At 32.0% G+C, this 26,086-nt stretch overlaps 2 protein-coding genes across 3 annotated transcripts; both read right to left on the reverse strand.

Moving 5' to 3' along the window:
- Positions 1-3,917: 3,917 nt before the first annotated feature.
- LOC148284245 (integrin beta-PS-like) lies at positions 3,918-10,114 on the reverse strand. Its single transcript, XM_088242441.1, has 6 exons — positions 9,740-10,114; positions 8,750-8,917; positions 7,787-8,052; positions 5,601-6,135; positions 4,411-5,503; positions 3,918-4,316 (listed from the first exon to the last, which is right to left on the reverse strand). The coding sequence occupies exons 1-6, from the start codon at positions 9,872-9,874 to the stop codon at positions 4,111-4,113; spliced, it is 2,403 nt and encodes an 800-aa protein (XP_088098567.1). The 5' UTR covers positions 9,875-10,114; the 3' UTR covers positions 3,918-4,110.
- A 3,129-nt stretch (positions 10,115-13,243) lies between these two features.
- On the reverse strand, positions 13,244-25,875 carry Dhdds (Dehydrodolichyl diphosphate synthase subunit). 2 transcript variants are annotated; one of them, XM_088242445.1, is made up of 5 exons: positions 25,525-25,875; positions 24,380-24,513; positions 21,300-21,448; positions 16,180-16,355; positions 13,244-13,564 (listed from the first exon to the last, which is right to left on the reverse strand). In XM_088242445.1, exons 1-5 carry the CDS (start codon positions 25,711-25,713, stop codon positions 13,346-13,348), a joined length of 867 nt encoding a protein of 288 aa, XP_088098571.1. In that variant the 5' UTR covers positions 25,714-25,875; the 3' UTR covers positions 13,244-13,345. The 2 variants fall into 2 exon arrangements, with proteins under 2 accessions (XP_088098571.1, XP_088098572.1); XM_088242446.1 differs by lacking the exons at positions 13,244-13,564; positions 21,300-21,448 and having other exon boundaries at positions 16,219-16,355; positions 25,525-25,857.
- Between the last annotated feature and the right edge of the window lie 211 nt (positions 25,876-26,086).

The raw sequence follows: 26,086 nt of genomic DNA on the forward strand, positions 1-26,086 counted from the left end.
TGATGAATGACAATACTAGTTTGGCTGAAGTAATTGTATTTCCAGAAAAAGTAATGTAGATGGTGGACAAGCTAATCCCGCATCATTGATTGCCATTGGAATCTAGCTTTATTAAACTATTGCTAACTTTTGAAGGGATTTTACTTATATTAAAGATTTAAAACTCCCGACCATTTTCGAATATATGATAGAAGTTCTAACTTTAATACAATTATTCTCTTCCCGCACTTATAGTCTGCATGTGCTGGCTTCAGTGCCATATTCTCTGCACTAGCTTTGCTATTGATATTTAACTACACTTCAATATACATCCATGTTTCTCTAAACACAGTTCACACGACTAAGATCCACATTATTGTAAGATGTTTCGGAGTTATATTAGATGAGAAGAAAATTAATATGTTGACTTGCACTCGGATTTAAAATTGAAAACCGCAGCATAACATATTGTAAAATTTTGGCAACTCACAAGTCTGGTATGTGCGTGTTACAGTGTACCTATTTGTGTGATCTTCTTGATATAATTAATTTTGTTCCATTTAGATAATAAAAATAGACAAATCCGAATTTGACTTACGTTTATGTCTTGTGAAATAAGCCATTCCCTTCGTAGTCCTCGCGAACTAATTGTCTGTAGCATTTTAAGAAAATGATTCACTTATAGTTTTGCGGATGTAAGTGGATCACCTGGTTGGTGATCCCTTTTGTAAATATGTAATTTATAATTCATAGCAATTTATTAATTTTATTACAATATTTTATATGGGAGATGAAAGATAATTGATAAGGATGTTATATAGATATATACTATAATATTTTTTTGCAAAATCAGATTATAAATAGTATTTTTTTAATTGTATGTAAATACACTAACAAATATTGTATGAATATGAAAAATTCCAATTAGGTTATGTTTTGGTAGTAAGTTTATACTTGAAGGGATTTCCGTAATTTGCTGCCTATAAAGGTTATACTTCTTTATGCAGTTCCAATGTCATACACTACAAATTATAATAACATAATGTTGATCCATTATTTTGTTATAGTTATTAGTTGCTTTTGAATATCATTCTGACAGTTTTCTGTGATCTATGACACTATTTTCTCACCAGTAAAATGCCATGATGCAATCACCAAGCATGTACATAGTAATATATTATATTCTTATAAATGTGCATGACAGATTCTAAATGATAACCTTGCCTCGTTGATATGCTTCGAATAAGATAAATAAACAATTGATTAAGTGAAATGATGCTAAAGAGTTTTCTATTAGGGACGCTCGAACTTTAAACAAGTTGAAGAGATTTCATTATTTTATTTAAAAGAATATTTAATTATATTATGAATAGAATTTGATATTGGCCTAATGGCCGCCAAGACTTTGCTGGATGACGATTCTAGTGGTCCAATTTTAAATGACTACCACATACACCTGGCTTGATATCGTTGATGGCATTGTTTATGTTGACCTTTAAATCATTAAACTTTTGAGGGTTATTCACATAGACCAGTGATTTACCGTAGCCCCACAAAAAAAGTCTAATGCCATTAAATCACACGATCTCTGTGGCCAGTTGACGTCGCCGAAAGGTGAGATAACAGTGCTGTCAAATTTGTAGTGCAGAATATCCACTGTTGCATGCACTGTGTGGCACGTAGCGAGATCCATATCTTCTAATTAAGGCCACCAAAAACTGGTTATCATCGACCTGTACCTCTCTGTTGATGGTTATGGTGGTGGCAGCTTGATTTTGGAAGAAGTACAGGCCAGTGACCCGACCAAAATCTACACTAAACAGTGACTTTTTCTGGATGCATTTGTAACTAATAGACCTCATGTGGATTGTTATTTCTCTAAATGTGACAATTTTGCTTGTTTACATAATGGGCCTCGTTGCTGACAATGATTTTCTGTCCGAACAGTACCTCGAACTGAGCACTCGTTTTGATAATAAAGTTTAACAATTTCCACTAGTCACTCGGCACTGTAACACAATGATTTACCCAACATTAATTATTGTAACCCCTTAATTTGACAGCTATAGCTTCACCAACATACCCGCTACACACTGTCAAATTTCGAGCGCCCCTATTGGAAAACCCTTTATATTAACCAGGTTCACTAATTCCGTATTGATCGAAAACAATATGGATAATTTATTTAGTACTTTTAGTTAGCAATGCTGCTTGAAAAATAAATAAATTGGGTTCCTGCAATGTTTTGCAGCTTTGTTTATGTTTTGTGGTAATCATTTGTTTAAAATGTTAAAAATATAATTAAATTATGAAAAAATCCATTACTATAGGTCACAAAACAATACATGCTTTATTTTTAGATTGTGTATGAATAAATTTACACATGCCATTAATGAGCCTAATTATTACCAAATCCACCATTGAATCAACCAATGTATATTGGAATCCGATGTACACCATTCATTAATCAATTTAATGGGCTCTAGTAGGATGTCGTTTTTCTAGTGACTGATAAATATTTAAAATATAGATCGAGTATTCATCTTTGTTACAATAATACACTTGTACATACACTAAACTTGATTTCATTAAATGTATTTTTTAAAGTTACTAAAACCCTGACTGAAGAGTTTTCTATTCTGATGTGGCATAATCACAAATTCTATGAAATTTTTAGTTCTTTTTTTATTTTCGTAGATAATATATATACGTAAATTATTTTCTCTTACAATTTCCCTATATTTTTTTTTTAAATTTATATAAATACACATATTATTCTATTGAGATGAACCTATGTTATGTAATAGTTGAAATTGATATCTTGTTGAATTTTAATTGTTAACAAAATAGAATAGAATGGATTGGTGGAACTATACTGATAATGTTTGAGGAGAATTGCAGGTGGTTCGTTAATTTCTAAATTTAATTTTTTTAATAGGAACTAATGTATTATTAAATAATATTATATCCATGGTATAGATATCTGGTTGTACAGAGCTATACATACTTAATAAATTTAAAATATCAATGAAATTTTGTTTTAATTAACTTGATATCACAACGATCATTTGCAAAAAAATACTCATAGTTTTCAATATTGAACAATGAATATCTAAAAGGGGAAATATGAACATTTTCTATGATTTATTTGTTACAGCACTATTCACAATACAGAGTTAGTTTTAGTCAATTTTATCATATAATTATTTCAATGTGCTGTGCCACTCGGGTTACTGGGTTCATACACAAATATGTAGTTAAATACAAAATAAATTAATATCCACTCTGGGCCTAAAAAGTTAAGTTTAAAGTTAAATAATTATCGTGAATTTGTCAGAATGTTGTTTCATCTCACTTTTGACATACAACCCATTTTGACAAAAACGCAACAATTATTTAGCTTCAAACTTTTTTTGATGCAACTGGCCTGGCCCTTACTGGGGATTGTAGTTAAATGCCATTGAGGCGCTGCTGTGCATCATTTCCGCACATCTCCCGGTGCCGCACCTGACCCTGTTAAGGCTGCACCATGTTCTGGGAAGGCCAAGGCCCGGGATCTTCTTATTGATCTAGATCTAGGGCATGGAGTGTAAGTACCCCCACCGGTTCATGATTGTGATGTCTAAAGGCATCAGCATATCATCGAGGATTGCCCAGCAAGACGCTACCCTGGTGATTTAGTGAACTTCCTGACTGCATAAATATTATTTGAATATATATTTTTTTAATACTCAAGGGATGTAGTAATTAATTATCAGATAATGTCAAAATTCTTTACACTTGACCTAAAAGCAAAAAAACACAGTAAATTGTTTAAATATTCTTAATAATCAATTGAATATGTATTACACTATTACATATATGTCCAAACCAATAATAATTACTAGCACCAACACGCGCAGTAATAGGAATGTTTGGTCATAAAGAAAATAGAAGTGTTCATTCAATAAATTATTATATTTATTTCAAGTAAATACAAAAAATAAAAATCAATTCGCCCAATACATATATTATATTCCTTCTTCAATGTTCTAAAAATCATTATTTCAAACTCATTATGCATACAAATGTTTGTGAAATATGAAATGCAGTTAGTTTATTGTAATAAATGTACATTTAATATCATCCACTCTACTGTGACCTGAATGTCGGGTTACTGAAAGTTGTTGTGGAAGGTTTGTATAATGGATTGTCTCCTCGGTCCCATTTTGCCATTTGCCTCTCCCTCTCAAATCTCACATATTCTCTTTTGTCATGCAGCGACGTCAAAATTTTCCATATTATCAATAAAATCAAACCGGGTAATACAATACTAAAAACACCACCAACAATGACAACTGAAAATAAAAATAAATTGAATGGATTATATTATGACAGAATGGAGAAGTAATGGACAATATTATATTCATTATTAAATATATTTTTACATACCCCACATCTGTATTGGACACTGCTTATTTTTGAGCGCGAAAACTTTCAAAGAAATATTATCATCTTCATATTTATATTTGAAAACAACCGTACATCCAGTACTGTCAGGGAGTGAACAGACAAGCTCCATATTATTCTCCGTATTGATGGTGGTGTTGATAGCTTCAACTGTTTCACTCTGAAAACTTGTACATTTGATTTTACATTCACTTTCGTCGTATAACCCAGTACCGTGAATTTGACATTCCACACAAGGTAAAAGCTCATTGCAGCGTGTTCCGGCACAATGGGGGCACTCTTCGCAGTAGCGTCCGGAGTAGCGGAACTCATCTGTCATCTTGCACTGACATACTCCGCAAAAACAAATCCCGTGGCCAGAGCACACTTCCTCAGAGTTAGGAGCTATACATGTGGTGTTGGTTTCTCGACATTCGCAAGCAGTGCCACTCCAACCTGATTGACAAGTGCACTGCCCACACTCGCAACGACCTTTGTCTGGTCCAGAACACAAGAGACCTCCGTTCCGTTTACAGGAAAAGTTGTCACATTCGCAATAAGTACCATATATAACTTCTTCCGGATTGGACCTTTTTACGCAATCACATTTTCCACATTTGCAGAATCCCAGTCCTGAACAAATGATGTCAGTTGTGTTATCTGGTCGACAGTGACTTGTATCTCCTGACATGATTTTAGCTTCATCGCCCGAACATTCGCAAAACCTTCCATAACGACCGGGATCACATGAACAAACACCACATTTTAAACTTCCACTTGAGTTACAATGTTTTGAGTGTCCTTCAAAATCCGTATGATTTGGTTTTTCACATGGACACTCGCAAATGATTTCCAGCTCAATAGTTAAACTTTCATTCAAAGATCCGGGTTTTATGTTGATGACTTGATTCCACTTCTCTCTGTCTTCCGGACAACTTACTGCTTTGACCATGGCTCCAAAGAATACCTTTGGTCTTCCTCGCAAGCCTCCGCATTCGTTTCTTTGTTTTTCCTCTGTTCCTAAACATTTGGAAAAGTATTGGATTTCTACAGATCCCCCGGAGTTATCAGTTATAGTTATAGAATCGACTAATTTCTGTAAAATGAATGAAAAATTATGAATGTCAAATATGCATTCAAAAAAAATTAAACATGCATATTTTTCAATAAACGAAATACAAATTGAAACTCACATCATATTCTGCTTTGACAAGGTCGACAATGTTTGAAGAGTCCTTAGTCAGGGTTCCATATGCCGCTCCATGGATATTATCCTTTAACATCTTGTAAGTCTCACCTTGAGATTTAGTAATTGCAAATATAATATTGATATTGTTTTCTCTCGCTTTTTTATCGAGCTGTGTAATAGAAGGGTAATCAGTGCGAAGGGAATGTGTGTATGTTCCTTTTTCATCCAAATGACATAATTCATCATTTGGTTCCACAATTCCTGCAAGTTTTCCATCTCCCGCAAGATGGTAACCGGCGTCAGTTGAGAAAATAAGGAGTTTACGCGCTTTTGGACGCCAACCGATCTCCTTAGTACACACCATCGCCTGCATCAGGGCATCAAATCCCCCTTCGGGGTAATCCATATTACCAGATACGGGAGCATTTTTAACTTCAGTGGAAAATGAATCTGTCTTTGTAGTCAGTGGCATCTGATTTTTAAATGCATATGGAGGAGCACAGGGCTGTTTTGATGGAAGTTCACATGGCTTTTTCAATCTAGAAAATTAGAATCACATAATCATTGCATTCAATTTCAAAATTCAGAAAGCAAAAAATTAAAACATTTTATAAAAACAAATATCAGGACATTATAAATATCACCCATTCATGACGAGAGTTCCATTAGGAACTCAAAAAAAGCTTTGGCTTTCTATCTGTCATATTGAGTTGTGTTGTGACAATAATCATGCAGTTACTAGTCTTAATGCATGGGTGTACACTTTAAGTTTTAGTTTCTATGAATAGATCCGTGAGCGGAGTTGCAATAAAGGTGATTTTTGGTATAAAAAAGGCAGCCATATGGATCTGTTTTTCAAACAAAATTTTTAAATTTTGAAAAAAATGGCAATTTTGTTACTTCAATAACAACCATCCTTTAAATTATAGCATGAAACATGAAAAAAACTCTTTGTCGTGATTGGGTTAAATAGTGGAAGAGAACCATCAGCTAGACACCCATTTTCTTATACCGAGTAAATAGCCCGTATCTGATCACCATTTACTCCATACTCCGATAACATCTTCCATAATAATTATAATTTCATTTCTTTTTTTTAAACATACAGAAAATATAAGCAATGCAACACCTTCTCAAGTAAGTTTAAATGCAGATAATGGTATGACAGAGATAAGTATGAAGAATGGGAAGATTTTATAAAGGCGGGCGGTGAAATAATGTTTGTATGGTTGCACAAATGTTTTAATCGATGTTTAGAAGAAGAACACACTCCAGATTGGAGAAGGGCTGTCATTATGCCTCTATACAAGAGAAAAGGCTCTAGAGTAGAATGCGGAAATTATAGAGCAGTCAGCCGTTTGAGTGTTATTGACAAAATGTATAGAAGAATACTGATTGAGAGAGTAAGAAAAGTTATTAAAGATGAGTGTGGGATATACAGAGCGGTTTTATGAATAAAAGAGGATTTACATAAGTTTTCTATTAAAATAATTATAATCAATAGTCAATAATATAATTATTACAATAAAGTTAATGGAGCACAGGAACAGGCGCATCTAGCAGTGGAGCTGTTAACATTAGGACAGTAACTAAAACTTAAGTTTTGTCCGAATTTCAATAATACAATATTTAAAACTTTATGATGAACGTTATAAGAGTAGTTTTTCCTTGCATTACACAAGTTGATGCTCTTATCTTTATGAGTCTCGTAGAACGAAGAAGAAAAATTAGGTTCATAATGTTATCGTATTGACAACAGTATGAACCTAATGCGCGGATATTTGAACATTTGCAATAGGACTAGATTCAAAATTAAGAGAAATATCCAGATTCCAGCGTATCTAATAATTATTATTAAGGCCATGGTACATTGATATTCAGTCCGTAGTTATAGGAAATAGGCATACTGAAAATATTATTTGAATTTATAAATTGCGTATATTTGAAAATTTTGTGCGATTAATTTAGGAATATTTATAGATTTTTTTTCATATTTATAATTTTCAAAAATAAGATACATATTATCATTTGCAAATTTTCAAGGGATGCGTCACATTCACAGTATGTATGGGCGGAACGTGCCTAATATACGGCTAGGGACCATTAGTATTATACTGCATTGTTTCTTATATTCCTTTTGTATTCAATTATTGTTTGCATCAATATATGTACGGATAAACAGCAACTTACTTCTCAGGTACGGTACTAACAAATGGCATTTCTGGTTTGTCAACAAAGCTACCAAATCCCAACTTGAAATTGTTGGTGATGTTATTCATGACAATGGCAAGTTTGGATCCGAGTGCTGAAAGTTCATCTCTATCATCTGCCATGGATGCTGAAAGATCCATTAGGTAGTAAAGATCCACAGGATAACTTTTGGCTTGTTGGTATTCAAAGGGAATAAGGATTTGTTCTCCTTGCCGCAAGGCCAATTTTAATCTTTGGGGTTTTATCTATAATAAACATTAATATATAAGTTTTTTATTTGCTATGTATTTGTGGTATTTCTGTGAGAACTTGCTATGTGAATATGAATGTTAATGTTAACTTGCTATGTGAATTACAAAAAATATCAACATTGAATCGATAAAAAATAATTTATTGAAATTAAACTGTGTTAATTAAAAATAAATTCAAATTCATATGTATTTAAAAGATATGTTTATTTGCACATATTTTTAAGTTTGAAAAAATCTAGATAGATTAAAAAAAAACTTTTATACAAAGAACCATTTCTATCTAGAAAAATATATTTAGATAAAAATTGAGGTGTAGTTTTATTGTTATTAGTTTTCAAACTAGTTTCCTTAAAATAATTAGATTTCCCCAAAATAATCATAGTTAGGATTTCTAATGCCTAGACATCTGATCATTTCCATCTCTCAAATTAAAGATTTCTTTCACAATTTCCAATTGACAAACCAAGTACTTTAATTTAGTAGATATGTAGGTAAAATAAGTACGTAAGGTTTATATACTCATCAGAAAAAGCTTCTAACATATGTCATACATGATAAAAATATAAGTATAGTAAATATGTACACAATTTTCCAAAAAAATTTGAACAATCAAAGAAAAATAATGATATTTTTTATCCATGCAGATGCTATCAGGAGATTTTAAAAACAGATCTGTATACAGGTAACAGACCTGAACTGCTTCTTCAGTGTCCGATCCAGCACTAAGATCTTTATTTTCCAATAAGTATATGGAGCTCTTTAGATCAACAATGTGTTGTGGGGGGCACCATCCCTGTGGCTGTTGATCTGCATTCATACATCTTACCAATGATTCACTCTCTTTAGATAATCCTTCAACCTAGACAAAAAACTTTTAACATAATAAAACTTAGCTTTTCTTATTTTTATTATCTTTTTTTACACTAAAGAAAATTTGATAAGGATTTTAGTTGATTTAGCAATTAAAGCAACCTGTGCGGTTGATTCAGTTGGCTAGGTTCATGTTTCAGATGTCTCTTGACAGCTTTAAATATTATTCAACAATATTTTATTTTAACAATATTTATATTCAACAACAATATTGGCCAATGATTAAAACTGACAGTGATTACAAAAAATACAGAGAAACATTATAAACGGCATATAGTTACAGTATCTACTGAACGAATGACGAAATTCATTGCTATGGAAAATTATTAGATACAAAAAATGTTGTAAAAATTAAAGCATCAAATTGAACAGCAAAGTTTCTTGAAAATGTATGGATTTTTTAAAAATATAATTAGGTACAAAAAAAGCATTGTTTACATAAGATTTAGTTAAAAATACACAAAGCTATTAGTTAAAAAATAATATATTCTTAAGAATCATGTAATTAATTTTTCATTTTCTTAATTTCTTGAGTAGATACTGAAAATTCATTTATGTTTATAATTATACATAATTATTGTTAATCTTAAACAATATAAGCTACAATATGTGATAGTAAAGTAATTACATCAAAAAAAATTCTGACCATTTACTGGATCTTCTTGAAATGACCATCCTCGAAGAATTTAAAGATAGGTAGCAATTAAGTCAGCATTAAATACAATTAAAATTAAGCAAGATTGGTTTTTCAAAGAGGATTGATGTGGATTTGATGTCCATAATATAAATCTATGGTAAAATTATTACATACCGGGAGAGAGCACCAGACACACCCCGAAGTTCTGATACAAGCAGAACATGTCTCCTTTAGTACACAGGAAGGATTTCCATTACAAAACACAAATATACAGGACAGTAATAAAACAAAATAAAACTTCTTCATCATATTAATGGTCGTGAACAATGGTTTTTTTCTCCATACACCTCTTCGACTGATGACTCACGTTCAAATTGTATTTGATAGCATAAAATCACAACTCGCAGTGAGCGTTTACAAATAAATCATCGGTGCACTGACAACTGAAAGACTAATACAAATATAAGAATTTGAATATTGAAATACTATTGAAAACTTTTCACAGAACTGCATAAGACTGAAGGTTTTCTAGAATTAAATATTAGTAGTGATAGTATAGTACCACATTAATAATAAGCAAAAGATTCTCAAACGGTTTTGGATAATAATGTTTATTATGAAATGTCATTTCAAGTTCTGTAATTTCTTTCTTTTAAGAAATGGTGTTCAATATGAAAAACAAGACAATTCTAATTGACAAAAAAGCATTAGAATTTCGTGAACTATAAAAACTCTATAGAGGTGTGATAAGTAATAATAATATTTATTTTACCAGCTCGATTGGGCGAGTAATGCAATGCCCAACCAGCTATATAACCATTACAAAGTATAAATAATCAGAAAAACAAGAAAAAGAATAGTATAATTGACATGATAGTTAAACAATATAAAAGAAACGAGATATTGAAGAGAAAACCAAAAGGGATTTAAAGATAATAGAACTAAAAAGAGTGAAACAAAAATAAACAGAATAAATAATGGTATAATTGATAATAAAGTTAAGAAGAATGGCAGTTGAGCAATGCTGCCATAACCTTGATTCCCAGTAATGTTCCACCAATTGGCTGACTATGATGTTATGGATTTTTCCTAGCCGTTCTCTGAGGCCTGCTATTTGGTGCCAGAGCAGTCCATCCCGGTGAGGAGTCTAGCAGCAGCAAACATTCCACTCGCACTACAATGTCGGGAAAGCTTGTGTAGGGCTCTATATCCATTGTAATAGCATATTTTTAGATCTGTGACACTACAATGATTATATTTACTGGTGTATTGCTACATCCATAGAACCTGAAACAACCTGTTCTTCACTTCCACGGAACATTGATAAAATCTTTGTGCTAGCATATTAGCTCGTGATACTGGAAGAGCTCCATATTACAACTCGTCTATCAGTGGTGTGTTTGAGAAGGATACTGTCTTTCTTTGGAAATATTGCTAGACGTGAGACAGACAATCTAGAAAAGGCAATTATGTCTGGTCGAGTTGAAGGTAGGAGTAGCCGGGGTAGAATCCCATATAGATGGACTGACCAAATAAAGGTGGCTACAGGGCTAAAATTTGATGAGTCAGTTTGTCGGGCTGAGGACAGACTGGAGGGGAACAGACTAATCAGAAGTGTTCATGGTGATCACGATCCTCAGCATTGAGGGACTGACTTGGAAGAAGAAGATTAGCTCGTGTACAATAGGCTCGGTATTGTCTCCTTATATCACAATCATCCGCACAGATTTTAATCAGTACATGGTCTGGACATTTGAACGACTTTACTCTTTTTACTTCAGTACTGTCTATGAAGAATGGTGGCACATGTAAATTTAAGTTTTTTGTCTTAAAGACAATCCATCTTGAACGTTTTTTTAATGTATTTTAATCCATGATCTTTGGCAAACTGCTCACATACAGAATTTGATTGCCATAGCTGAGGACGGAGCTAGCAGCATCATTTTATCAGCGTATGCAAAGTGTTAAGTTGTTTATGTAGTAGATCGACGTACATGTTGAAAAAATTCAGAGATGCTATACCCCCCCTGCTTTAACCCGAGGAGATTGCTGAGCCCCACTTAACCTTATAAATGATATTGTCATCTAATATTCTGACCATATGATGTACCTCTGCTGGCATATAAATTATACTTCAAATGTTATTGTTTAGAGTACTGTGACAAGGACACCGATAATTAATTAACACTGTGGAGGATCGAACGCACCCCAACAAATACTGTCAGGTTGCCAACACTAAAGGTCTCATCTGTTGGCAAAGGTGGTACGAACCTAACTTTAAGCCATACTTTGTGCTGAGTTCATATACGAGCTGTCACAGCTCGTCGCACTCTTCACAGTTCATTCTTTGCGTCCACACGAGGCCCTGTCTCGACGTTAATTATAGTAAGCTCCTTGATAAATGTATTGCAATCTAGTGTTCAACATTCAAGAATAAATACTCATAATTAATCTATGTTCATTTTTCCAATCCTGAGTCATTCAATTAATTGGATCATCACGCTACCTATCACACATAAAACACTACAAAAACACTTCGATTGTGCCATGAAATAATTGATAATAACTACTTGGTTGTAGTTCATCGAGGTTAAGGACAAAATTGTGAATCAAGTTTGTAATAAAGAATGTGTTCTATAGTCTTGAAAATATCATATCCAGATTCCACTTACTCAATAACATAGCATAAATAAGTAGAAGACAGTGTAGTTTTGTGGAATGTAGAATAGTATGTTCTAGAAACAGCAATATTTATATTGGCTTACATAAAAAATAAGCATTTTTCAAAAAATGTATACTTACATTAATCATTAAATATTTACTTTAATCTCGTGAAATTGATTGAAACCTTTATAAAAGATTAACATATTACAGCAGAGATGGAGAACATTTTAAAGGGAATATAGAAGTCTAAGCATCTACAGGGCTTATGATCTGTCATTGGCTGGTTTAAGTGGCCACTTAGCACACATTGTAACATTCACCATTCTGCCTATATTTGAACATCTATATTCCTTTAATTCTTCCATCTGTTGATGTTTGTGAAGTTAAAGAGCTGAATAAAAGGTTTATAAAAAGCTTTATAAAAGGACTTATTAAATTTTTCATTGTTTTTAAATGAAAATATTGTACATGTGAGTACATACAGTTATTTTATTATAATATTTATTGTAAGAATAAATTCCCTACTCTTTTACCATAACAGAGGCATATACATACAAGCATATATTATATGATTTCGTATCATGTTATTTGAGATCACATTTTTTAAATAATGTAACATTATTTGAAGAACCACTGGTATCATTATCAGCTTTGGTTACCCGTGTTTTATCAGAAGGATGTGGAAACAGGAATCATTGTCATACGTATACTAAAATGTATTGTCCCAATGTTAAATACTTGTATAATTATTAAGATAATAACAGCCCATGGTAAATATGAAAAAAAAATACAGAAGGATATTATATGAGAAATATTTGAACAATCTTTTGAATATGCGCAAAATTTTGTAGACTGGAATTTTACCCATCTCAAAATTTTATATTGATATAAATAATATATAAGATTAAACCAGCTAATAATGGTTCATCAACCCATTGATTGAGTTTTATATTCCCGTTCTTAATGATTCTTAGGTCGTTATTTGGTGTTGCAAAATACAAAAATAAAAAAGTACAACTTTAACAATATTTTATAATGAATATAAATATATACAATATATGTAACTTCATAACAACTATTTACAATTTATTGCTGACTATGTACCTATTCTCAATTTTAAGAAACTATTTGTTGTGTACAAGATTTTAATTCTTGTATTTTCTTTTCATTTAAATGCTTTAAAAATCTCGTACACACATCGTTCAAGTGAGGTTTAACCACGGCTTCAAATTTGCTGTTTGAATTTCTCTGGAAATAAATAATCGCTGATAGTAAATGCCATATCTTAAATTCAGGCCACAGGACGTCAGAGAAGTATAAGCATGTATCAGCCACCTGAAAAATGAAAATTTATATACATATAAACAGCATAAAAAAAACAAAATACCAAACTTATACAACGCAATGAAAACTGTAATAAATTTAACTCGATTATATGTGATATATTAAATATATTCATAATTTGACTAGGTTTCGTAGTGACCGACATTGTCAGACTGGTGAGAGATTAAACAAATTCTTAAGTTATAAAATATACAAGTGAAAGCAGGGGTTGTCGATCATGATTTCATATAATTATGGGAACAAAAAAATTCAAATTATACGAATTTAAGCGTAATGTATGGTTTTAATTCATTTAAGTTATTAAACAGATGTGAAAACTATAATTTTAAGTCATTTGACGATGTCGATCACGACAAAATCCGGTCACTGGTGAAAATTATAAATAAAAGTGGAATAACACTAAATACAGAATTGTTGTTATTATAATTCAAATAAAGCTCCACTAAGAAATGTCAGTAGATAAACTCAATCTACTGATATAATGTATTGCAAAATAACATGAATAAATATTGATTAAACACTTGAATAAAAAAAATATATAGCACGCAATAATACTACTAAGTGCCTTTGATCAAGTACATATGTAATAAAAAAATACATTGATATTACCATGGGGGCAATTACAATCAGGAGATATGGAAGTCATAACTTCACCGTGACGGTATGGTTGAAGATAAATTTTCCCAAGCGATTATGAAGATACAATACCGCCCCTGTATCTTGAAATTTTAGGTGGGTACATCGATATGTACCAAGGGGACACGTACCCCACAGTACACATGTCTACACACTAAAGTGACATACCTTCACTATGACGGTAGTGAAAATAAATTTTCTGGAGCAATCACGAAGATACACTATTGACCTCGTATCATCGAGTTTTGAGGTAAAAAAATCTATATGCACCGAGGGTTTAAGTACCCCACGGTACACACATCTACGCATTCAAAGTGACAAAAATGTTGTTCCACCAAGCAATTTTTGTTTTAATTATGATTTATTTCAATTTGAAATCGTTTTGAAGTGGCTACTTTTTTTCTTAAGTCTAAATTTAAAATATGAAAAGGAAATAAGTCAATTTCAATATGTCATTTAGAGCGGATTAAATTTCGACAGTTAATACAGCACCCTCTAGTGGTTAAAATTGAAAATTTGTGGTAGTCACAGCGCATGCGAAACATAATGCACATGCGCCCGTAAAGTACAATGGCAACACACAAGAAAGAATGTTGCCACTATGAAAAATAAATACATATTACCTTTACGTATTTTTTATCTTATATCTATTGACACGTCTATAGAGCCAGCTTTGTAATACCTAGGTAGATAGAGATAGACAAATAGTTAAGCATACAGCATCGGGAATTGCCAAATTTCATATAAAAAACATATTCAGGAAAATACTTTTTACTTAAATTGCAATTTTTTAAGCCTATTTAAATTACGAAAGAGAAAAACTTTAATTTGAATTTAACATTGAATGCGGAGAAAAGTTTTAGCGCCATCTATTTGTTTAATTTGAAAACGGAAGGAACCAACGCCGCATGTGTTTGATCATATGACGTTTGAAATGACATGGCAATGGCAACACTTCAGAAGAAATATTGCCACTATGAAAAATAAATATTACTATTAATTTTTTTTTATCAATAGTCTTATCTTCCCGAAAACATGTTTCGACAGTGTCGACGTGTCGGTAAATCATTCACATATTAGATAGAGATAGTAGAAAAATGATGTATACTGTCTCGATATATTGACAAAGATAGCGTTTGTAATCGCGGCCTAAGTCTACAATTACTTTATGGTTATATTTTTTTCATTTTTTAGCCATTAATAGTTTATCAACAAAACATTAAAAAAATATTTGAGGTTCCTATCAGCAAAGAAATTATTTTTCAGCTTTTTATTTTCTGATTAATGTGCTGGTTTTACATAAGAATTATTTCACCCCTTTCTATAAAAAAAAGTAATTGTATTGATTCAATATTTTTATGCTGGGTGAATAAAGCATTAAAATTAGTAAATTTTAAATAAAGAGTAAAAATAATATTCATATTTAAAAAATAACAGCAAATTAGTGTATATGCTTATTTATTATGGGGTTTATGGGAAAACAATATATATACTGACTGTAGGAATTTTATTTTTATTGTTAACTAAACAATAGTAATACAATACAAATCAAGAATATAATTTAACAAGCAATGCCAATATTTCACAAGAATAATATATATTATGATATGGTTAATTACAAACAATGTAAACCTGTACCGAGGAATACATTTTACAGCTTTAGTTTGATTGATTTATTTTTTCACACAAATAACAGTTTTAATATACATACAATATATAAAATAAATATTTGAAACCAGAGATTAAAAAAAAAAATTAAGACTGCCGATAAGGAGAAAAACAGTTTCGCTCGCTGTAAACGGGTTATGATTTGCACAATGAGTTTACCGAAAAAATAAGAGAAATAGAAAGCTTTGAAATGTTAAAATAATATTTTTTTAAATATGTTGTTAATATCTCAAAGTGAATTGATAAAGCAAAAATATAACAAAAATACAATGCAAAACCTCACACTTTGATGTCTTTATTACCTGCCAAAGCATAAAATCGGATAATCGAACTTCTCCGGAAGTTCTAACTAATAAATCAGGCGGAGACAGCTGCATGGATTCATTCATTAGTTCTTCTGTTATGTCATCTGAGATTATATGTCCTTCTTTCACGCCTTGGACTATATCTTGAACCGCCCCTACTATTTCATCACGGGCTACAAACCAAACATAAGACAAATAAATCATCATCGCAGATTCCCTATCAGCACCTAGTAGTGCATAGGGCACTGCATTATAACTCCAATTACAGATTATCAAGATCATTTCTGTTATATGAAAGGTAAGATGATCCATCTTAAGCTTCAAGTGCCAGTCCAGGGAAATACTGCAGTGTACCACCTTTAAAATCAATATTTCACTCCATCCTAACAGGAATCAAACCCAGGACATTGGGAATGATAGGCAAACGCGTCAACCACTACACAACGAGGTGGAATTGTTACTACTCAATTTTCTTTTTCCGAATGTGCATCAAGGCAAAATAATCGGGCAAGATAAATACATCAAGGCAAAATAATCGGGCAAGATAAATACATCAAGGCAAGATAACCAGAATAATTAGAAAGCATAGGATAATCAGTACATAGATTTATTTTTACAGAATTTTTACCCGATAGTAACAATCGAGTAGACAACACTCCAGATTGTTTTATTTCACACACAGAATCAATCATTCTTTATCTCAAAGTATATATACGAGGGCGGATTGATAATGAAGCTGCCTAGCGCTAGATGGCAGCACAAACACAAAAAAGATTTATTTTTTCCAAATTGCGATCTGTCAAACGGCAGTTGTTAAAATGTCACCCAAATTCACTGATTAGTTTATTTGTTGTAGTCGTTTGAAGTAAACAACTTTTGTGTTTCTTGAAAAATGGAAAAAAGTTAATTTCGTGCAGTGATTAAACACTATTATTTGAAAGGGAAAACGGCGAAAGAGACAAAAGAAAAGCTCGATAAACATTACTGTGAGTCTGATCCGTCAGATAACATGGTAAAATATTGGATTGCTGAATTTAAACGCGGCCGAACAAGCACTGCAACAATACCATCAACAGGAAGGCCAAAAGAGGTGGTAACTGAAGAAAATATCAAGAAAATCCTCAATATAGTTATGAATGACCGCCGAGTGAAGTTGCGTGAGATTCTTGAAATTGTAAACATCTCATATGAATGTGTGTTCAACGTTTTGCAGCAAAGCTATCGGCAAGATGGGTGCCGCGTTTGCTCAGTGTCGAACAAAAACGAGTCCGAGAGACCACTTCACAGCAGTGTTTGGACATGATAAAGCGTAATCCTGTTAATTTTTGGCGTCGATTAATAACTGTTGATGAAACGTGTTTGCACCACTCAGTGGCGGTATTTCCATAGAAGCCCATAAGCCGGGCTTGCCTATTAATTTTATTTCAAAATTACCAAATCTGTACCAAAGGCTTAAAAATAATTCATTTCGTTGTTTAAATTTCGCGCCAAATGAGAATTAGAGATCTGTTCGACGTTGGTACTGTTCGCATCCCGAGATCCGAACCGTATGAAATCCGTTTCGGCGAACGACACTATGTCTTCTTATCTCGCTCACGCACGTGGGGTTCTTATGGGGATTATTTCAGGGTGCAATTCGCAAGTGATGCAAACGGTAAACTCATAAAATGTTTGTCTGTATATGTTGAGTTTTATATGGGAATCTGAAGCCAGCTTCTTTAAGGTAAAGTTGGCAGAGAGCGCCTTTTGTATTTCGTATCGAACAAACTTTACGATTGCTTATTATGCTCTTTCTTACGGAATTTGATAATTTTAAACGGTTATTTTTATCTCAATTGATTGAAGACCCGTATTGGTTAAGATTTATGATAATTTACTTCATTTTGTGCAAACGTCATATATAAAAAGAATTCGGAGATGGCCGACGTTTCTTTTTTATTTGCCTATCTACTTTCCTTTTCTTTTTCCAATATTCTATATCAATTATGATTTATCTTTATTATATTTATGTATCTATGGGTTCCGATGACTATTATTCAACTCTACGCATGCTATATTTTATTTATGTTACTTATTGGAAATGGTTGATATCTGAGGAATTACTTTATATAAAATAATATTTTGTTTCCTTTATTTCGTTTATTTAAACAAACTCAGAAAGATTATCCTATGCATATTTTCATAAAATATTGTTATTCGTCATAATATGCCTTTTGGATGCTTTGTAGACTGTACAACTGTAGTGAAGAAAGCATACATCATGTTTTCACACAAGTGAATTCATCATCATTCCTTTTCCGCACCTAATGGTGCATAGAGCACTGCAATCGCAGTGTATCTTGATCATTTTTGCTACATGAAGGTAAGATGATCAATCTTACGCTTCAAGTACCAGTCCAGTGACTATGACACATTCTAGTGTAAAAACACCTTTTTAAATAAATATTTCAAATCAACCATGTCGGGAATCGAACCCGAGACCTTTTACATGGTAGGTAAATGCGCTGGCCACTATGCTATGAGGCTGTCAAAGAATTACACCACATGTGAATTAAAAATATATATATATGGGCTTGCCTTACTCGTAAACCCTAGGCACGCTACTGGCACCACTATACACCTGAAACCTAAAATCAATCGAAACAATGGGTGGAAGCTGGTGGAAGTGCTCCGAAGAAGGCAAAGGCAGTGAAATCGGCTGGCAAGATTATAGCCACTGTATTTTGGGATGCACTCGGAATATTGCTCATCGATTATCTTGAGAAAGGATCCACAATCACAGGAAATTATTATCGTGCATTATTGGATCAATTGGATGATGCAATCAAGGAAAAACGACCACATTTTAAGAAAAAAGTGCTCTTTCTTCAAGACAACGCACCGGTTCACACAGCATTAGATATGATGCTAAAATTGCGTGAAATACACTTCGAATTGGTTGATCATCCACCTTATAGTCCAGATTTAGCTCCCATTGACTTTTTCCTGTTTCCAAACTTGAAAAAATGGCTTGCAGGAAAAAGATTCAGCTCAAACGAAGAAGTGATAACCGAAACTAATGTGTATTTTGAGAGGTTCCCGAAATTGTAATATTCAGATGGTATAAAAAAGTTCAAATATCGTTTTACTTACTAAGTGTGTCGAAGTAAAAGGAGACTATGTAGAGAAAAAAATGGTTTTTGAAAAAAAAAAAAAATTCCGCCCTCGTAGATTACATTCACAAGGTATGTGGTAGTGTGTTGCGACACTGCACGTTTGAGTATTGATAAAAATCGGGACCTCAATATTGAAGGGAAATTGGATACAATAAATGTTATCTAAAATAAACCGGACAGCGTCACAACACACTACTGCATTTCTTCCGTGTCCCTTGAACGTAGACCCTGACTATACTTTTTTAATGAACAAAAAATTGTGTGAATTTTGGGTTTCAACATGATTTTAAGTTTAGGCAATAATCAATTATTATTTTATAATTCAGGCCTATCAAAGATTTTTTAAATAATTTATATATGTATTATATCGTGGGCATACAAGAGAAATTGACCAAGTGACAAAATCAATAATGTTCAGGGGAGCCATTTTAGTGTTTTTCTAGAGTTCAATTGCTTCTCAAAGATCAGATTTTTCCAGTAGGTGGTTGGTAATTTTACATTATATGTACGGTACTTTCAACTTTTATGTAAAGTATAAACGTATTTAAAAAACATTATTACTTTTATATAAAAAAATTAATTAAAAAACTTAGTCAATTTTACCTGTAAAATTTGACAAGAAATTTTGCAGATAATCATTTTTGTTTCGTTTATTGAGGGAGGTAGTATTTTATTTTATAACTATAAATTTTTTTTTGGGATTTTTTATTTCAATAATCTATTTTTTTGTATTTATGAAGGTTAAATAAACATAGATATACAAAATAAACGAAAAAGAACAAATAATTAAAAAGTGTTACATAATAATCTAAAGAATAAATTTTATTACTGAACTTATAAAAAAAGCCGTATCTGTCAAATACAAAGCGTATACTAGTTAGTAGTTACTAACACTTACTAACTCTTTACTGGTGACATCACCTACAAGTAAAATTGACTAACTGTTACTTGGTCAGTTTTACCAAGCATTATGCTAATACGATGTCAAAAAGTCAATAATCTCAATTTCGTCATTTTTACAAATGGTCACTTTTACTTGTATAACCACGATATTGATGTGGTAATTCATAATTTAATGTGCAAAATTAAGTAATAATTTCAGATCACAATTTGCTTTAAAAATTATTCTGAAAAGTTGATTAAACATTTATTTTCTTATTATTTACCCGGAGTTGTTCAATCTTCAGAATATTTCGTAAAAAACTTGTGCTAGTAAAATGATATTCAAGTTTTTTAAGATTTGATCTCAGACCTTTGATCAGTGAGTCCACAGAACCACAACTCGGTTTAAATGAGTATAAATAAAAAATCTTAGTATAACACATTACTACAGAGATGGAAAAAAATTTAGAGAAGGTGGTATGGAAGTCTAGGCATTCACAGGGCTTATGACCCGTCATTGGTTAGTTTGATACAATTTATTTTAGAATAAATTACACACAGTTCTGATCCGTCTTAAGAACCGAAATAAATAAACTACTACATAAAGATTCTCATTGAAAGTTGGTATATTTTAATCAGCCTCATACTCCAGTGGTAAGCACCACTACCTACCATGCAAGATTTCCAGGTCTCCTGACATAATCGACATGAAATATTTACTTGAAAATATGTTTTTACGCTGCTATATTTTATAGTCATCTGAAGCGTAAGACTGATTCTCTTACCTTCATGAAATGAAAAATGAAGAAAAATGTAAGGTGATCAGTCTTCTGTATTAGATGCCAGTCCAGGGACAGCGAAATTTCGAAGTGTAGAACCACCCTTAAAACAATTATTTCACATCTATCCTGCCAGGAATCAAACTAGGGACCTCAACCATGGTAGGTTAACACACTAATCACCAGGGTCACACACAGAACCGTATAGAAATAATTATGTGTATTGATCGATTTATTAGTAACAAGATAATGCTGTTGGTTTTTCCTCAGAAATATTAGTTGTATTAATAGGCATGCAAACCTGTATAAGCAAAGGCGACATTCAGTCTCGCTTTTGTATTGTCTTTAGTCACAAGCATAGCTTCGGCGATCAAAGCTCGTATATCATCTGGTAATAGGGATAACCTGCCAACTACACGAACACAAACTTCTCTCTCCATTAGTAGTTCCCTGGAATCATGCATAAATCAAAAGATAAATATTCAATATGGATGGGAAGACCAGCGTAAGATGTGTGGTCAAATGTAGGGAATCGGCTCAAATTATAAAATTACAATTAAAGCGCCCTTGAGGTTTTATATTATGAAAATGGCGCTATAGAAGTTATCCATGATAATAATAATAAGAGTAGTCGCACCGAGTTGCAATGAGGAAGTTCAGAGGTTTTTTATAATTTTTTTATTTGTCGATAGACTATTAAACAAAGTCAAAAAAATATTTTTCAATTTTTATTTATTTTACAAAAACAGTTGACAATGATATAATAACATTAAAAATATACGGTTTAAGGACAGACCAGCGAAGTTTCTGAATAAAAATCATACATATTAAATTGTGATGCAACAAAAGGGTGTGTTTATGTGTATTTGTATGAGAGTGAGTGTATAGGTGTGTTTGTGTGTATGTGGGAGTAAGTGTTCAGGTGTGTAAGTGTGAGCATCATTAAATAGCAAGTGGGATCGAATCGCAGCCAGAAAGAATCAGTCTTAATTTATTTTATATATCATAATATCAGCGATTTTTTCGTATTTCTGAAATAACTCCGCGTGTGATGTCAGAAGTTCTTTTCCGGTTATTCTCAATCAGTTCTTCTCATTGTTCCATCCACGGCAAGCAAACCGGAAGTCTTCCATAACACACATTTCATAGGTTAATTCATATGAACCAGTGACCTCATTCAACGTAGTTCATTTTTATTAAAATGTTTTATTTTTTTTGTACATTTTCAGGAAACTTTGCTGTAAAATTTAATGCTCCAATTTTTACCACGCGCAAGAAAACATTTATTGTATCCAATTTCCCGTAGGGCTAAGTACCTAATTGTAATTTCAAGTCTGAAAAACCTTAAGAGGAAACGCAATCCGACTTTTCTTCATACAACCGTATTCTTGTTTATTTTCCCTGGACTATGGCACTAGATCCGCTTGGAGACCATTGGCGTGTCTCTATCCTATCATTTTGCTTTTTGGATCAATTGTTTTTTATGGGAGCAAGGACTATCTAAAAATCCAAAAAAGTGTCCAGTTTTATCTGCCGTCTTCGGATGAACAGTAGATAAATATGATGGATAAATTTGAAAAAGAGAAAAGATATTGACACAGAAAATTAAACTCTGATACTCTTTCTTTAAAAAAACTACCAAATCAGTTCAGTTTTGGGCTGCGGAAAACGGGACAATGAAATGTTGATTATGTCAATATTAGCTAGGCAAGATCAGCTGTCTTTTTCACATAGTATCGGGGAGGCATTTGCGGGAAAGTGATAGAAAAATCATGTTTAAATACCTATTCATCTTAATTCCCAGACACCATCTATCCCCTTAATGGCGGTTATGTGCAGTTATGTATTATAATTATTATGGATATCTTATACAGCGCCATTTTCATACCTCGGTGCCTTAGAAAAGTGATTCAATGCAATTAAGACTTTAATTTGACTCAAAATTCAATTTTAAAATAACAGAACTTTAAAAAAAAAACATGGCGCTGATAATACGATACATAATTTATTTTTTGAAAAATTTGGCTTAGGAAAGTTAGTCTTGGTTTTGGATTTTGCACTTAAAAAAATAACAGTTTTATGTAAAATAAAATTTGTTTTATATTTTAAGTTCAAGATTCATTAATTCAATTACTCTTATTAAATGACTCTTTACTTATCTACTCTGTTGTGTCAATCAATATTTCCGCGTGCACAATAAAATTTTAGAGAAATTAACAGATTGCTTTTTTTTTACCTTACATTTGTATTATGATTATATTTTCCCATAGTGCAACATTACGCGGCGACATCACTAATGCGCGCGGCAAAAGTGGGGCATAGTGGAGGAATTTTCGGACACAGTCCGATGTATTCAAATATGATTCTACGCTCCTTCTGGACTATTCTTAATTCTATGGATATCTTTATATATATAATTCCTCTGTACATGTGATGTCACTGAACTCCTCCTAAACGGCTTAACCGATTGACGTGCGGTTTTCAAAGAAATATAGATCTTTGCGCTGTGCGTGTTCGTAGATATTAAAATCTTTAATCTAATATGTGAAAAAGAAGTAAGGAGCATAAATGTTTTATTCATAGATCTACCAGGGTTGCATTTGAGGAGAATACATTTACAAAAAATGGAAAGATGTTGTTTTTTGTGTATAAAAAAAAATTGTTTTTGAATGTTTACAAACAACATTTGTTTTTTGGGGATCTCAATCAGATTCTTTCCTTAAATTCTTTATAATTTCTACCTATTTATTTATTTTTACTGAATTTTTGGTAATACTAAAATAATATTAAATTTTAATACATTAAAAAAAATCATATTCCTACATAAGTACACCCCTCTGTTGGTGAGAAGACCGGAGTTTGATGTTTGCAAAAAGAATGCCATATTTGAAAAAATATTTATTTCATGTTTTGGAATTCAACCATAAACAAGTACCTAGGTACCTACTTATCAATGAAACGTCTTTTTCTAAGGTAGGCAAGCCAACGTTTGGGCAGGACGTCTGTCGGGTCCGCTAGTAACATATATATTACTTTTGAGTGAAATCATTACTAACCGGTTTTTGTTATATTTTATCTATGTAATAGGTATGTTAGTTCTGAAACGTTATTGTATTATTGCTCAATTAAATGATAAGCCAATCCAATTCAACTCACTACAACTTTGCACATATATATTTTTACTAAAATTTTATTTCACCAATCAATAGATCCCATACAGAAAAATCGATTTCTGTCAAAAAACACATTTTGTTTTTTTTGTAGATATTTCGCTTTGCGAAAACGGTCCTCAATTTTCTTATGCATTAGAATAGTACAATTACTATAAAAAACATCAAAACTAACCGAACATATTTTAATGACTAAAAAGTGCCGACTTACTTTTCCTCCAGTAATCTCCTAAATTTTTCTCTTGCAAGGGACATAAGAGTATCTACTTCTTCTTGGCTTCGTTTGAAATTTTCTATACTAAATGCATAAACTGTAACCTCAGGTATACCTAAGTCTAAACACCACTGAAAATAAAAAATACACATATCTATAATATACATTGATATATATGTATGCAGCACTACCTGACTTGTGTTCCATTCAACAATGGTACCGCAGCTTATCTTGTATTTGGTGGGAAATAGTGTTTTTCCTTGTATACTCTAAGCAAATGCGAAGCTATGCGAAAGCAGCATTAATAGTTAGTCCTTTTTACTCTACTGTGCGTTTCGCACAACAATTTTGTTTGATAATTTTTAGAAAACGATTTCAAATTCGCATTACATGAAGCGTCATCTCTATTTAATTATAACTCAGTAATAATATACAAGATTAATTAATTGAATAGTGAGAAATCGCACCCACATAGAAGCCAGGATGAAAAACAAAAGAATACACTTTGTTTTGTTTAAAAAGCTATCATTGTATTATTATTCTATTTTTGAATTGTGTTTTTGAATAGGTACTTTTACCAACAAAAAAAATAGATTATTAGTGAAATCTCAAGTAGGTACCTTTCGAAATTGAGAAAAATTATTCATATATTTTTTTGATGTACACACTAAAGAATTCTATGGAAAACCACACAGGTGTAAATTGTCTTTATATGAGAAGAATTTAATTCGTTAATCATTATGACTCCCTATATAATTAGTGATAAGCAAAACTGAAAGAAAATATACAAAAATATATATTCGCTCAATGGAATAACAAATGTAGTATCTACAGTTAGTTGTTGATTACAAATACGTTTTTTTTAATAAATATTTGGTATTCATGAAGGTATTCTTGAATACAAACTTTGAACATATAAATACGATGGTAACAAGTAATCACATGTAGCACTTTACAGTTAAGGAATGGTCCACCATAGTACACAGATACCATGGTCACAGAATAATTAAAATGTATTTCAATTGTCATTACACAGTAATTTAACAAAAAGAGTCCAAATTTAAGGATTTGGAAATAATACATGTTTTTTAATTATCATGTAATATTATTATATTCATAAAAATAAGGAAATTGATACATACCTGTAGTGTCTCAGCAAGTTTATCGAACCCTTTAGAATGGCCCTCACTTTTCCGTACTTGGTTTTTCTGCGCGAATCTTCTATTTCCATCCATTATAAAAGATATATGCCGGGGTACCTTTCCTGTTTTAATTACTTTAACACAGAATAATTGAATCCATGACAGTGTGTTATCTCTGATCCAAGACATTTTAGGGTAGTGAATAAAGAAATAATACGTGTTTTTGTTAATTCCTCGAAAATATCTTATTACTTGGCTATTTGAATAATTTTACTTCCTTAGTCTTAAGTCCATTCATAATATTTCTTGACACTTGACACAATTTTGCTCGAACTTGACACATAGAATTGCATAGAAATATTTTACACTTATCTAAGATTTTATCTCTTTTCATCATCCAACCACAGACAATAGGCAATAATGCTAAACGTCAATGGATGCTTTATTGCTCAGTAATGGGCTATTATCACGGTTTTTTTTTATTAGCCAATAAATTAATTCAAAAAATCACAAGACAATCGGTACTACTTTTATTAAAATCCGTTAAGAAATAAGGGAGATA

The sequence above is a fragment of the Micrasema longulum genome, unplaced genomic scaffold (assembly GCF_059751315.1).
Source record: "Micrasema longulum isolate JH-2025_06_02 unplaced genomic scaffold, ASM5975131v1 h1tg000138l, whole genome shotgun sequence".
NCBI lineage: Eukaryota > Metazoa > Arthropoda > Insecta > Trichoptera > Brachycentridae > Micrasema > Micrasema longulum.

Coding starts and splice junctions, on each gene's coding strand:
- LOC148284245 (XM_088242441.1), bottom strand. CDS start 9,874: ATGATGAAGAAGTTTTATTTTGTTTTATTACTGTCCTGTATATTTGTG. Junction 6,136..7,786: donor GTTAGTACCGTACCTGAGAA/GTAAGTTGCTGT, acceptor CTAATTTTCTAG/ATTGAAAAAGCCATGTGAAC. Junction 5,504..5,600: donor TTGTCAAAGCAGAATATGAT/GTGAGTTTCAAT, acceptor TTCATTTTACAG/AAATTAGTCGATTCTATAAC.
- Dhdds (XM_088242445.1), bottom strand. CDS start 25,713: ATGTCTTGGATCAGAGATAACACACTGTCATGGATTCAATTATTCTGT. Junction 21,449..24,379: donor AGGAGATTACTGGAGGAAAA/GTAAGTCGGCAC, acceptor GCATGATTCCAG/GGAACTACTAATGGAGAGAG. Junction 16,356..21,299: donor TGTCGCCTTTGCTTATACAG/GTTTGCATGCCT, acceptor TTTGGTTTGTAG/CCCGTGATGAAATAGTAGGG.